The sequence below is a fragment of the Leopardus geoffroyi genome, chromosome C3, assembly GCF_018350155.1.
Source record: "Leopardus geoffroyi isolate Oge1 chromosome C3, O.geoffroyi_Oge1_pat1.0, whole genome shotgun sequence".
NCBI classification, from domain to species: domain Eukaryota; kingdom Metazoa; phylum Chordata; class Mammalia; order Carnivora; family Felidae; genus Leopardus; species Leopardus geoffroyi.
In genome coordinates this window covers 4,922,014-4,936,510 of record NC_059338.1, presented here as the reverse complement: position 1 = coordinate 4,936,510, position 14,497 = coordinate 4,922,014, and the positions used below count along the sequence as shown (strand labels likewise).

Below are 14,497 nucleotides of genomic sequence, written 5' to 3'. Positions count from 1 at the left end.
CTAATATGACAAAGATGGCATCTTTTTAGTGAAATGTAGTATGTGTAATGGATTGGGTTATTGGGGACATTTTTGGTGTCGCGTGCGAGAGGTTAGATATTTGCTCTTGTCGTTGGTACGGATCCTGCGTAAGGAGGTCTGTCCAAGTTCTAACGTGGAGCACCCATGCTTGCCTCTCGTGTCTTTTTGTTGTTGTTCTGGTTTTTCTCAGCCATCTGGAAACCTGTCGTAGGATTTACCTCTAGTGGTAGCCAGGAGGCTGTATTCCCCTGGTGTAGTTTAAGCACTGCCACATTATCAGGTGTGTTTTTGACCTTATTTTAGGACCCAGCATTAAGACTCTTCCCTCTCACCTAGTGCAGGTAGGAGGGCACTTCTTGAGGTTTTTAGACTTTCCGTTTTACTGTTTTAGTAGAAGTTCTATCTTTGGAGCATCACACTTCCATCTCTTTTCCAGTGATTAAAGAACAGTTTGCAGTGTGAGTGCAAAAACTGGTAACGGGGGCTGGATTCTCATGTAAAGGTAAATCATTTCATCGTGGAAACACAGTGGAGTTTCCTTGGAAATGAATTTTCCTTAGAATCATTTAAACTGAGGTAAATGGGCTTAAATGTTGTCATAAAAGGTCCCTTAAGTCTGTTGCCACAGACAGCACTTAAGGTTTAGAGCGCATTCCTAACATACTCTGAAATACTGTTACTAGAATTAAAGCCAATAAACTGTAAACACAGGACATTTGGAATTACCAACAGGGAGAGGAGGCATTCATCCAAAGGAGGAAAGGAGTTTCTTGTTCATAGTATAGTGGATGCAGGAATTCTTTATTTTCTTCCTCGTCACCTGTGAGGATTGCTTTGAGGTCCTCGTCTTGGCCATCCGGTGAGCCTTCAAGAGGGAGAAGAACTCAGAGAGAGGCGCCTGGGTACATGGCTTTACCTGTAGTTCGTAGAGCATGGATGCACTCGAGAGATACTGGCAGATCTCTGAGTCTTTAAAAGGCCAATGAGAACAGGTAAACAGATTTCCTAGACTTAGAACCGTGTCCTCATTTGTGTACAGTGTTGGGAAGATCCTTGCCGGCTGGTGAAGACGCCCAGGCTTCTCTAGGAGATGTGGTCTGGAACCAGAAATGAGAAGCCAGAAAGAAAATACACGTACCTCCCAGGTACAGACAAGCTCTTTGCAAAAATGTCTTTAATTCTCTAAACCAGCTTCTGCAGGGTAATGGTATCATCCCATTTTATAGGAGGAGAAACAAACGTAAAAGTGAGTGGTAGAGGCAGAGTCAGACCCAGGTCCGACTGACACCAGAAACCCTTCTGTTCTAGCAGATTCTGTCTTTAAAAACCGGGCTCTTCAGTGCCGAGTGATGAAGCAAATGAGCTCAAAGGAAGAATTCGGTGTTTCTTATAAGAGCGTATCTAAAGAATAAAAGGTCTGTCCACATGACTGCATAAATAAAAACATTTCTGGGGCGCCTGGGTGGTTCAGTCGGTTAAGCGTCCGACTTCGGTTCAGGTCACGATCTCGCGGTTTGTGGGTTCGAGCCCCGCGTCGGGCTCTGTGCCGACAGCTTGGAGCCTGGAGCCCACTTCCGATCCGGCGTCTCCCTCTTTCTCTGCCCCTCCCCTGCTCACGCTCTCTCTCTCTCAAAAGTAAACATTAAAAAAATTTAAAAAAAAATACTGAATTGTTTAAACATGGGTCTCAGGTGATGATTGATTGGTAGACTGATGAATTTTTTCAGGAAATAACTTTAATGGACTCAACTGAAGAGATAACTGAGTCCTTTTATGATCCTTGAAGAGGGAGGAAATGACATTCTCCCTTCCTATCTGAGGTAATTCCATGGAAAGCTTCTCTGACTCTTTGAGCCTTTTCTCAGTACACGTCTTCCTGGGCTTCTCTGTAGCATTTGAAATGGGAATTCTCTCTTTCTCCCTCTCTCTCTACGTGGACCGTCCCCACCTTCTTGAAACCTTTTTATCTCTTGACTTCCAAGACACCTAGCACTCCTTATTCCTTCCGCTCTCCTGAGCATTTTCCTGCCTCCCTCTTCCTTCTTTCTCTAAGGGTAGATGTTAACCCGGGATTGTTTCCTCGGACCCTCTCACCTTTCTCGGGTACATACGTTTTTGTTGTTGAGTGAGGTAAAGTTTATAAGGTAGTTGATTTTGAAGCTCCTCCGTGTGAGTCGCTCCCAAGTCTGTATCTGTGACCCTGATTTCTCAAATTTCAGACCTGCGCTTGTTTTCTACTACCTTCCTGACACGTCGACTTGGATTTTAAACATAAAATCAAATTCATCTCTTCTCCCACATGCCAGCTTCTCATTTGTGGGATTGACTTCCCTTGGGCACCCAGCCTCAAGCTTGTCTTTTTGACTTTGTGAGCTTCATAACTACCATTGAGCCATCAGTTTTACAGGGTTCTCACACCAGTTCTCTTCTTTTAATGTCTCCTGCCATCAGCCTGAGACAGGTGCTCATTGCTTTTTACCTCAACAGCCATGGCGGCCTTTAAACTGGTTTGTCCTTCCGTTTTTGTCCGTTTCTGTCGGTCTTATTATCCTTGACAAAATAATCTTCCTGATGCCTAGTACACACACACACACACACACACACACACACACCTACACCTCCTGCACTCCTTAACTAATCAGCTGTACCCCGCCAGCCAGCCAAACCAGACTTGAACATGTTTTTCATCCTCCATGTATTTTCTCATCCTTGTCCTGGTCTTTCTCACCTTTACGCACTGAAACCCTGTCCTTCCTTTAAAGCCCAGTTTATCTTTTTTGTAACCGTGATTGGTGCTTGGATCGCTTGGATCGTAGTTGTGTACTCATTTTTCCTAATCGATGATCGGCTGCAGAGGGGATCATGACTGCCTTGTCTGTATTTGTAGCTCCTGTATTGCCTTGTACGTTGTTGTGTTAGTAGCTTGTCTGTGTGTAGATGGGCCACTGGGTGGTGCCAGAGCCCTATAATCGGGATAAGCAGGGGCAGCCCGAGTGCCGTGCAGTTAGGTTGCCTTGTGCTGTGAAGTCTGCACAACGCTGATGGACATTAACTTCCCTGATCCGGAAGCATGTATGGTCTCTTTCTGCTCCTCCGTCCAGCTTACCAGGGGAGACCGGGCAGTGTGGTCAGCCCCTCCAGGCACTTAATAGAGAGTGGCCCAGAACCTACCCCCCTGGAAACGTGGTTTATAGTATGAGTTTCAGTTTCCTTGGGGTTATCCTTTGAATTTCAGTGCGTGAGGTTGTCTGATGATTAAACTCCATACCGATGGAGTGTGGCTGGTGGCCGGAAGGTTGGTTGGCCAGAAGTGTTTATTGTGAAGTAAAGAAATAGTAAGGTGAGGGGAAAGGATTTAAAATGAGCCATTTCAGCTTGAACTCCACAATTGGGGATGGGGAAAGTAGGACTGGTCGATTCCACGTGGACCGCAGAGCCCAGGGCAAAGAGGTAAATTAGGCCCGTGGATGGAGATTGGCCCTGAACAGCTGTCCCGTGATGGGGGTGTTGGGACGTCTGTCCTCCCAAGAGCAACCCGAGACCGTGTGGCTCTCTGGTAGGTGTTTTACCAATAATTGACGTATTTCCTACCGCTGTTTCTCAGTTTCAGAGGAAATTCTAAAACTTTGCTCCAACTACGGGTGTCGGTGTAGGAGAGCGGGGCCCTTGACTCGCAGAGGGAGGCGCACCACGCCAGGCACCGGGCCGCCCGGAGCGCTCCGGGCTCGTGTGTCGGTGAGCTCGGGTCTCAGTAAAGGGAGCAGTGGCGGTACCGTTTGGAGGAGTAGATGTGCCCGTCGGACCTATTTTCCTAGCAAAGGAGTTAAAATGAAATTTAATTTAAGAGAAATTTGAAAAATGAAAGCAGTAAGTGTACAAAATAACAACCACTGGAACTATTTTGAACTGCTTTCGGTTCTTGATACGTTTAGCTGTCACCAACTAGGTGTTGGGGTCTTTTAGAAGTTTAGGCTTCATCTTGCCTATCTTGCCTTTTTTTTTTTTTTTTAGTGTTTATTTGTTTTGAGAGAGAGGCAGGGGTAGGGGGGTGGGGGGGAGAGCATTCCAAGCAGGGGACATGGGGCTCAAACTCACAAACTGTGAGATCATGACCAGGGTCGGACGCTTACCTGACTGAGCCACTCGGGCACCCCTCGCTTGCCTTTAATGGTGTTGCTGGTAAGTCACGGGCAGCTTTGGTCACAGTAAAATTCCTCCCACACTTTCTTTTTCAAACAAGAAGACCTGATGTTTTGCCTTCATTTACTGTGGTGTGTTGACCACTTTAGCTGACTTGTTACTGTCACAGGCTTGAGAATTTAGTATTTAAAAAAAAAATTGTTTTTTTAGTGTTTATTTACTTTTGAGACAGCGAGAGAGAGAGCATGAACGGGGGAGAGTTAGAGAAAGGGAGACACAGAATCCGAAGCAGGCTCCAGGCTCCAAGCTGTCAGCACAGAGCCCGACGCGGGGCTCGAACTCAAGCTGTGAGATCATGACCTGAGCTGAAGTCGGATGCTTGACCGACTGAGCCACCCAGGCGCCCCATGAGAATTTAGTATTTTTAATTTTTAATGATCGGGCTTTGTCCTTTACATTTTGCCCAACTTCTTCCCCCTGCCTCCTTTCTCTCATTCTCTTTTGTTTGGCCAAATTTATTGAGGGATCATTCACATACAGTAAAATCTATGCCTTTTTTCAGTGACCTGTTCTGTGGATTCTGACCAATGCATACTCCCATAACACCACCACCCACGGTCGAGGCGGACAACAACTCCGTCGTTTCTAGAAGTCTTCTCGTGCCTGGTCGTTGTCCATTCTCCACCCCCATCCAGCAACCACTGATCTGCTGTCTGTCCCCGTAGTTTATCTTTTCTAGAATGTCCCATGAGAGGAATCCTGTTACATAGCTGCTTGAGTCTTGCTTTTTTGACTTAGCATGACGTATTTGCGACCCGTCCTCGTTGCTGTGTGTGTCAGTAATCCACTCCTTTTTATTGCTCTGTAGTAGTTTATTTTGAGAGAGAGAGAGAGAGAGAGAGAGAGAGAGAGAGAGAGAGAAAGCGTGAGTGGAGGAGGAGCACAGAGAGAATCCCAAGCAGGCTCTGCACTGTCAGCCCAACGCAGGGCTCCAGTTCACAAACTGCGAGATCATGGCCTGAGCTGAAGTGGGACGCTTAATCGGCTGAGCCACCCAGGCACCCCCACAAAGTACTCTCGTACACTGTATTAACTGCCTCTTTGCTTGGTTTTTAGTTAGTATTTTGTCATATATTTGGTTAAAACTTTAAGGCCTTTTCCTTAAGACAGGAGAGGTCTAGGTCACTGGCCTTTCTTGGGTAGAAATTAAAATGACATCTGGATCTTTTTCCCCCATCCCCCAGTAGTTTACTCTTTAACCTTCTGTTTGGCAGGGGTTAGGGTTATTTTTAGAGTGTAGGCAGTAGGGCTAATCTAATTAAACTCCCCCAGCTACCTGGGACAGTGAGCTCATCAATCAGCTCCTCCGAGCTCAGATTCGTTTGCTCTGGACTGAATTTTACATGGAAATCGATCAAGGTAAAAGCAGTGGATTTGCTGGGAATGTAGCGCATTAAAAAATGAAGAAAGCAATTCATGTTTGGGTCAAGTAGCGTCCCTAGCCTCTGACTATAAAATAACCATCATCTTTGATGGTGGCGGAGACTCTAGAGCGGTTCTTACACTTGAGACCTAGGGCCCTGTCATGGCATCTTAGCCTGTTTTCAGTCGGACACTTGAGTTCCTGCCCCAGAGTTGAGATGGCGTTAAACTTCTTCATTCTGACAGAAATGTATATGATAAGAATAACAGCTCCTTTCCAAAGTGATTGTCTTTTATTGTCATCATTTCTTGGCTTTTTAAAAAAGTGGTCCTCCTGAGGGGGAAGGTGTGCACCCAGAGGGGTATGGAATGTGGTCCGGTGGTGTATAGAGAAAGAATGTTGGAATTTTTGTTTCCGCTACAAACATTAAATGTAATATTTAATGTGAATCGGTTAGATAACGTGTATGTACATGCACGCACACATATTCGGGATTCATGGTAAAAATTTTCACCGATAGGGGTTTATAATCCGTTTTGAGACCACTGCTCCAGAGCGTCCTTCTGCAGAACATTTAACGTAGAATTCTGCTTATCTCGACCGTTTCTGGAATTAACCACTACTGTTTTACAAAAAGAGAAAAATGAAGCCTCAGGAAGGTTAAGTAGCTCATCCAAAGTCAGAAAGGATGCTAATGGCTTACTCAGGCTGCAACCCTGGACTAATTTTCAATCTACAACTAATTTTGCTAAACTCCATGGCCCCTAAGATGTGACCTTCAGAAGCTATCTGCCTTCCAACTCCGTGATTAAACAGAGTTGGCATAAGCATTCACGGGGTTGTCCCTGTTTCTGAATTTAGCAATACGTTCCGTCAGCTTTCTTCCTCACGAAGAAGATCCTCATTTTGCAAGAACCGTAAGCCATTTTCCCCGAAAGACCAGCTCTGCAGCCTGGGGTTGAACCGTGAGGCCCTGGTCTCCCCCTCGCCAAGCTAGGAGCTCTGGCTTCTCCTGGTCCCGGAGGCCGGGAGCACGGCTGTGTTTTCAGGCACCGACCTGAGTCTGCAGCTCAGGCCGTCTGGGCCTCTGGAGGAGTTGGTGCAGTTCGGGCTCGAGAAGGGGTCTCTGGAGCCACTTTCTTCTTTGGAGGTGGATGATGGTGAGGTGGAAAGTAGGGGCCGGTTGAGAGGTTTGCTCCTGGAGGTCAGAAACCTCAGGTCTCTCCTCAGTTGACCATCATCACGTGTGCTTATGACTTGAGGTTTTTAATCTTAAAGTAGCACAGCTTGTTTTCCTTACCCTGCGGGACTTTTGCAGTTTAAATAGAGTGAATTTCAGCCCTGGGTGGGGAAGAAGATGCTGCGAGATGCTAAAGAGTAGAAACAGGGACTGCCGCCAGGAGAGGCCGGTGCTGTGTGCAGAACGCTCACAACACGCCGCCTCCGAGCAGCAGCGGGAGGAAACCAGCCGGCCCCGCGGACCGCTCTTCGCCCGTCGTTTTCCGCGCGGCTTCACAAATCTGTGCTTTGTTGGCATTGTCTCCCAGCACCCTTCCAGGTCCTTCCCCAGACTCGGCCTTGGTCCTGCCTGTGCATTATTTCCAGCCCCCGCCCTGGGCTGCGGAGCGAGCCTTGGGCAGCTGTCTCTTGGCAGGGGACACTTGCTGAAGCAACTTGGATTTCTGTAGAGGAGAGTAGGGGGTAAGGATGCGGGCGGGGCTGCTTCTGGGATAATTGTTATGGGAATGAAAGGGCTGTTGAAAGATTAGAAGCCAGTGTGCCTGGGTACGAGGACCGGAGTCATAATCATACTTTGTCTTTTACCAGTGCCTTTTGTCCAGGCACTGAAAGGGCTTCACAAAATTCTAGTCTGAATAATATTATTCTTCGCTCTTTGGAATTTGCTCGAGGTGGGAGTGAGGCTCTGTAAAAATAATGAATGTGTTATAGTGGCATAAGAGGAAAAAAAGCTAGGTACCCCGCTTCCCAGACAGAGCTTTGCCGAAAAGATAAATCTGGTGAAAGTTGGTGGAGTTAGGTGCAATAATGTTTGCTGTTTTATGAAACGGACTGAGATGGAAATGTCACCCTCTTCTTCCCCAGCTTTGTACTCGGTGCCTTACTTGTAAGAGGAAGAAAGAAACCTGAGGTTCTTTCTTGGGGGCAAGGCGCTCCTTGCTTCTGTCGTCCTTAGTTAATGTCTGTGCCTGTAAGTTTGAAGCCAGGCATCTGAGCAAACAAAGCCCAAGCTCTCACCCCAAGAGCTTGGGCTCTTCTGTCTCTGTTGACCTGTGTGTAAGATGATATTCAGAGTCTGGCCCTCTGCTTCATGTTAGGAAGACGGTGTTTCATAAAATTTATGGACACATCTGACTGGATTTACAGCAGAAGATTCCTGCCTAGAGGGCAATGCTTAAGCTAGCTTTTTGTGTTCAGGCTCTCTGCTTGTAGTACCTGTCACTGGATATATGCCTGCTGGTTCAGGTTTTATTTCAGTTCCTTCCTTTCCATCTGAAAAATCATTGCCAGTTACTCAGGTAAAGAGATAGCAGTTGACCTCCCAAAGATGTTGTCTCTTTATGGGATTTAGACATGGGGGAGGGGGGCCTGATAGGATTTTCAGCAGCTGAGAAGCCCTGTTGAGCACAGACTCAAAAAGTTTTTTTTTTTTAAAGCTTTAAAAAAAAAGTTCACTTATTTTGAGAGAGAAAGCAGGAGTGGGGGAGGGGCAGAGAGAGAGAAGCAGAGAATCCCAAGCAGTCTCCGTGCTGCCAGCACAGAGCCCAGTGCGGGACTCCGTCTCACAAAACAGGAGATCATGACCTGAGCTGAAATCAAAGAGTCGGACGCTTAACCGACTGAGCCACCCAGGCGCCCCCCAAATTATTTTTTAAAGTAAACCCCCAACATGGGGTTTGAACTTAACAACCCCTATATCCAGTGAGAGTCACATGCTCCAGGGACTGAGCCAGCCAGGCACCCCTCAAAAAGTCATTTTTATGAAAACGATAAAGGCTGTGCGTTGTTAAATCTCCTGTCCCTTTTCTCTTCTCTCCCAGACTATTTCCTAATTGTTTCCTTTTCTTCCTCTCCTAAATGCAGGCTGGCTACGGTAAACATCGCTCAAGATGTCCAGCAAAGGGAACGGCGCAGATGGCAAAACAGACTTAGCCAACGGTAAGGGGCCACCTGAGGGTCTCCTCCTCCCCCAGGGAAAGTGGAGGCCTGGAGTTTAGTGGAGGGAAGGACATCTTTCCTAAGAGTGGACCTTTCCTGCGCTGTTTTGTGTGTGGGAAACAAGGAGTTGTGGGAAGGTGCGTTTCCCCGCTTGTGATGAGAGCTCTCTTTCTGTGGTAGCTTATAGTTCGATAGAGCTAGTGGACGACAGACGGGGTTACAGCCTGGACCGACCGGAGTCAGGGCTTGCTTGCTTGCTTGCTTTGTAGGGTCTTGGCAAGTGTTGAATCACTGGGTCGAGGGCAGGTTTGAAGGTAGAATGTCGGGATTTTGACATGGGTTATTCAATCAGGGCTTGAACCCTGAGCCAGCTTCTTAACTGAGAAATGTCCTTCAAATGCATAGAATTGGGCAGCACAAGAGTCTGGCGTTCCTCAACACCTTGCGGGCCAGGACTACAGGCTGAATTCTAGTTGATGTGATTGGTGGAACAGTGAAGCGGAGTAAGGAAAAGTGAGATTTTTAAAAAATGCTGTGTATTGCTCCTTTGTTCCCTTCTTATCATTGCTGTTCATTCATCTTCTTTCTGTAAAAGACAGTGGTTCAGATTTTTTGCTGGGCTTAATTGAAAAGTTCAGGGTTCTAGAGTGGTTTGGAATTTGGCTGTTAGCCAGATCGGGGATTAGCGGGCTATGGCCAGCAGACCAGATCCAGCCTGCCACTGTTTTTGTAAAGTGTGTTGGAACACGGTCACGTCCCATTCATTCACATGGTGCTTACGGGTCCTTTTGTGCCGTAACAGCGGCATCGCGTACTTGCGACAGGGCCCTTTGTAGAAAAAATTTGCCAGCCTCTGGGCTAGATCTTGGTCATCGACTGTTAGGGTCATCTTGCTGAACTCGCGATTTGCTCTGGCCCTTAACTTAGTCTGGTAGAGCCCCCAAGTCATCTTGATTTGTTAATCATAATTTTAACAGTAAATGCTAGGATTTTCGGTGTTTACATTTTCCTTCCGCGTAGAAGCGAAAGTGTGGTATTTCGTCCTTTCTCAGCACTCCCAGTTTCAAAGCCGATTGTGTGTCAGAAACCACAACTACTAATCTTTCTCAGCATCCACAGCAGTCTCAGCAAATGTAGTTCCTAGGAGAAAATTGCTGCACTGTTCCCCTTTTTCTTCCAGTTCCTGCACCACTTGTTTTCATGCTGGGATCTTAGTTGGGGTGCTTTTTTGAAAAGAGCCGTTTATGTGTCTCCCAGCCTTCTGTCACTGCTTGAACCAAAGTGCTCGTATTGTTCATCTGTTCTCTGTGTTGGGTTTTGCCTCAGAGTTCGTTGTGAAGGGGTTCCATTGCCGCAAAGATTTTTAGAAATTGCCGCTCTGCTCCAGGTGACTAAGGGGTCAGGCACTGCTTTGAACCCTTTAAACGTCATTTTGGGGTTGGATAGCTCATACCAGAGTCGCCCATCGCTGGTCTGCTTTTCCTAACAGCCTTTACTTCTGGTAAGGTAAAATTTGGCATCATCAGGAAAGGGGGCCGTGAACAGTGTTCAAAATCCTCATTCCCTCCTTCCTTTCTTCACACCTCGGCTTCAGTGTGGAAGCTGTGGCCGTATTGGCTCTAGCACATTGCCAGGGTGCTCGCTGAAATAAGATCTGGCTGTTGTTGGGAGAATGCAGTGTCTCATTGTCAGGGGTTAGATTGCTCCAAGTGGCCCGGTTCTTTTACGGCCACCAACATGGCAGACTGAGAAACATGGTGAACTTCCCTTCCCGGGTGCCACTCTGGTGGCGTTGCTGGTCATCAGTTTTGCGTGTGCTTCCTGGTAAAACTCTACCTCAGGGTAGAGTTCCAATAACTAGATGTAGTGTTAACGTTATTAAATTAATGGAAGTTATTAGAACACATTTATCAGCAAACAGCGAACCAGGAACCCAGGACCACAGTTACCTCCTTCTGGATTCTTGGTGGACTTTAAGACCTCAAGGGAAGAAACTGGGATTTAGGAGGTGGGAGGTGCTGGTACTTCCTTGAAGTAGGAAATCGTTCTTCTCTATACCCACTGTCAGAATGATTTTAATCTGTTATTTTCCGCCTTCCTCTAAGAAGATGGAGGTGCCAGCTGTTGCTGGGAATGGCTGTTCTTTTTTTTTTTTTTTTTTTTTTTTTTTCCTATTTGACTTAATTGTTTGCTGTGCTTAATAGACGTGTGTCCAGCAGAACAGAGCTTAAGGTAGTTGTATCGGATTTATTTGGACTCAACCTGGCTGTGCTTTGCTAGAGAGAGGCGGTGGGGGAGGGGGGGGGAAGTTATCAGACTCTTGGGCTGCCCTGTGGTTCTTCACTTGGGTTGAAGCACCTTTGTTTGCCTGTGGCTTTGATCTTAATCTTTCCAGTTTCTTGTCCTGTACGAGACTCTCCCCTCAGAAGGTAGTCTTTATGGTAAGCACTTGAACAAAAGCACGTTGACCAGAGTTGGTTTCTGGATCTTTGGGCGTGATGATTTCTTGGACCGAGGAGGGAACATCCTTCTGATCACTCTCCCGTTTCCTTGTGTTCCCCCTCGCCCGCCCATTCCTCACTACCATGCAGGAAGCCTGTCTAGCAGTCCAGAGGAGATGTCTGGCGCTGAGGAGGGGAGGGAGACATCCTCAGGCATTGAAGTGGAAGCCTCAGACCTGAGCTTGAGCTTGACTGGGGATGATGGTGGCCCCAACCGTGCCAGCACAGGAAGCCGGGGTACAGATACGGAGAGCTCAGGTGAAGACAAGGACTCGGACAGCATGGAAGACACTGGCCATTACTCCATCAACGACGAAAACCAAGTCCATGACCGCTCAGAGGAAGAAGAGGAAGAGGAGGAGGAGGAGGAGGAGGAAGCACACCCTCGGCGCCGTGTCCAGCGGAAGCGGGCCAACCGTGACCAGGACTCATCAGATGATGAGCGGGCCCTGGAGGACTGGGTGTCTTCGGAGACATCCGCCCTGCCTCGACCTCGGTGGCAAGCCCTTCCTGCCCTTCGGGAGCGGGAGCTGGGTTCTAGCGCCCGCTTTGTCTATGAGGCTTGCGGAGCAAGAGTCTTTGTGCAGCGTTTCCGCCTGCAGCATGGGCTCGAGGGCCATACTGGTTGTGTCAACACCCTGCACTTTAACCAGCGCGGCACCTGGCTGGCCAGTGGCAGCGATGACCTGAAAGTGGTGGTTTGGGACTGGGTGCGGCGGCAGCCAGTGCTGGACTTTGAGAGCGGCCACAAAAGCAATGTCTTCCAGGTGAGGCAAGGGAGCAGGACGGCCACTGGGAAAGTCAGGCAGGAGTTAGACAAGCCTGAGGTGCTTGGAGCGGGAGCAGACAGTGAGTCTGGACTGGCCTCAGGGCTCAGTCCTGTCGTGGCTCCCTTGATCACTTAGAGGAGTTAAATACGCTGAAAGAGCCATGACCGCCTTTCATTCTTCCCAAGGCTGGTGGCGGTCAGAAGCCTCGTTATAGGTCGGGTGCTTGGAAGTCATCAGGAAGGTACTCAGGGGACCCTGACAGAAGGCATCCATCTAAGAGCAGAGGCTCTTGAGCCAGACGGGGTTCCCATCCTGGCCCTGCCCCCTCGCTAGCTTTGTGATCTTGGGCAAATTCTGTAATCTCCGGCTTCAGTTTGTGTATCTGTAACGTGGAGCTAGTAACAGGATCGTGAGGATTAATACGGAAGCTGAGCAGTCTAGAATCCTGTCTTGTACTTAATAAACGTTTGATGAATATCTGTTAGTATTGTCCTTCTCGTTTACTCATCAGCCCCTCCATCATACTGCAACTAGCATTGATTCCTGGGTGGGAGCTCTTCTGCGGAGAGAAGGCACTGGTTGCCTTTGTAACAGGTTTCCCTTTGCTTCCTGAATCAAGATAGACTTTCCTCCTCTTTTCCTTACGGTTCTCCCCTCGTAGGCGTAGCCCTAGTTCACCTGAGCACTAATCCTGTGCCAGCTCAGCCTTCCAGAGTCACCTGCAATGCCGTCTTCTATCAGAAGGTTTTCCTCCCTCTTCTTTAACTCTTGGAAGAAACGGGATTTGAGCCAAGGGTATAAGGCTAGGAGAGCCAAGTTTCCAACCGTTGCCCAACAGAAGGGATGGGGTGGGGCCGTTATCCCGTTTTTCCCTCTCAGATTCACCTCCTCAATTTCTTTTGTGTATCCCTTTTTGTCATTAACGTTCCAGGCCAAGTTCCTTCCTAACAGCGGTGACTCCACCCTGGCCATGTGTGCCCGTGACGGGCAGGTGCGGGTAGCAGAGCTGTCTGCCACACAGTGTTGCAAGAACACGAAGCGTGTGGCCCAGCACAAGGGAGCGTCCCACAAGGTAAGTAAGCTCTCGCCCCCACGGTGGTGTGGTCCAGCTCCTCAGCCCCGGATCTCAGCCAAGGCCTTCGTAGGTCTCTGCCCATTGTGTCCCTTCTGTTGTGGACACCTGCCTCACTTCTCTCAGTCCTAAAATTTGTAGCTGGAAAGGGAGAAAAAGCAGCCACAGCCACCCTAAACTTCTTGGAAGGCAAGTGTTTGAGAGCTCTCTGGATCTTGCACGTGTGGCATTCAGTTGATGAAGCCGAAGCCGACCCACGGTTGCTTTGGGAATCCTTGAGGTCTCCTGCGGCTTCCAAACTTCTTAAACCTACTTCGATTGTATCTAGAACATCTTAACGGCGCCAAAGCCCTAGTGGTCGGCTCCTCGCACGTGAGAGCACCAACTTTTTGCCCAGGTCTCAGGGCACAGACCGCACTATTTCTGGAAGCCCTATTTAGAACTGGGAATATAGGACAGACAGTCATGGGGGCAGCCAGTGAGGAGCTGCGAGCTGCCTAGTCTCAGAGTGGTCATACTGTGGGAGGAGAGTGGCCCGCTTTTACGAACCCTAAACTAATGCGTATCCTTTTCTAGCCCAAATGGCTCGGAAAATAGGAAAATTACCTATTTCTTTGATTCTTAAGCCTACCCCAAACCTCCTAGTTAGCTAATTTTTAGAACTACGATGTAAGAGAGTGACACTTGGGCACCATTTTTCTGCCCACCCGAGAGTGGAATTGATTTTGAGAATGAACCTTAATGGCTGACGTTTTTCTTTGGTATTGTTACTCAGATCCCTTGAGGACTTAGTTGAAAAAGCAAAACTGCTGTCCTCTTGACTTGTATGGGATCAACAAGCTCTAACTAATTCACACACAACAAGAGAGAATGGGTTTATTAGTTCTTTTCCTGGGGTTTTATAACAAAACAGCTAGGCAGGTTTCTCGCTTAGGTATTTAGTTAGTTAGTTAGTTAGTTATGGGACAGAGGGCACAAATGAGTGAGGGGCAGAGAAAGAGAAAGAGAGAAGTTGGGGCTCACCTGGGGCTTGTGTTTTACCCAAAGCAGGGCTCATGCTCACCCGAAGCAGGGCTTGAGCTCACCAGATGTGGAACTAGAACTCATGAACTGTGAGATCATGACCTGAGCCCAAGTCAGATGCTTAACGACTGAGCCACCCAGGCGCCCTCTTGAGATATTTAAAATGCAGTCCTTCCCGGGGTGCCTGGGTGGCTCAGTCAGTTAGCTCAAGGGTCATGATCTCACAGTTCATGAGTTAGAGCCCCCCATCAGGCTCTCTGCTGTCAGCATGGAGCCCACTTCAATCCCCCGTCTCCCTCTCTCTCTCTGCGCCCCCCCCCCCCCGCCCACTTGTGCATGCGCACACACACTGTCTCTATCAAGAGTAAAT

At 48.1% G+C, this 14,497-nt stretch overlaps 1 protein-coding gene across 3 annotated transcripts in view; it reads left to right on the top strand.

Annotated features, from left to right (window-relative positions):
- The window catches only part of DCAF8 (DDB1 and CUL4 associated factor 8), a 40,554-nt gene that overhangs the window by 4,784 nt on the left and 21,273 nt on the right, over positions 1-14,497 (top strand). For all 3 annotated transcript variants that reach the window (XM_045455111.1, XM_045455109.1, XM_045455110.1), the window contains exons 3-5: positions 8,687-8,761; positions 11,353-12,029; positions 12,964-13,104. In XM_045455111.1, coding sequence (XP_045311067.1) covers positions 8,713-8,761; positions 11,353-12,029; positions 12,964-13,104 — 867 coding nt within the window. In that variant the 5' untranslated portion in view covers positions 8,687-8,712. The remainder of the gene's footprint in view (positions 1-8,686; positions 8,762-11,352; positions 12,030-12,963; positions 13,105-14,497) is intronic.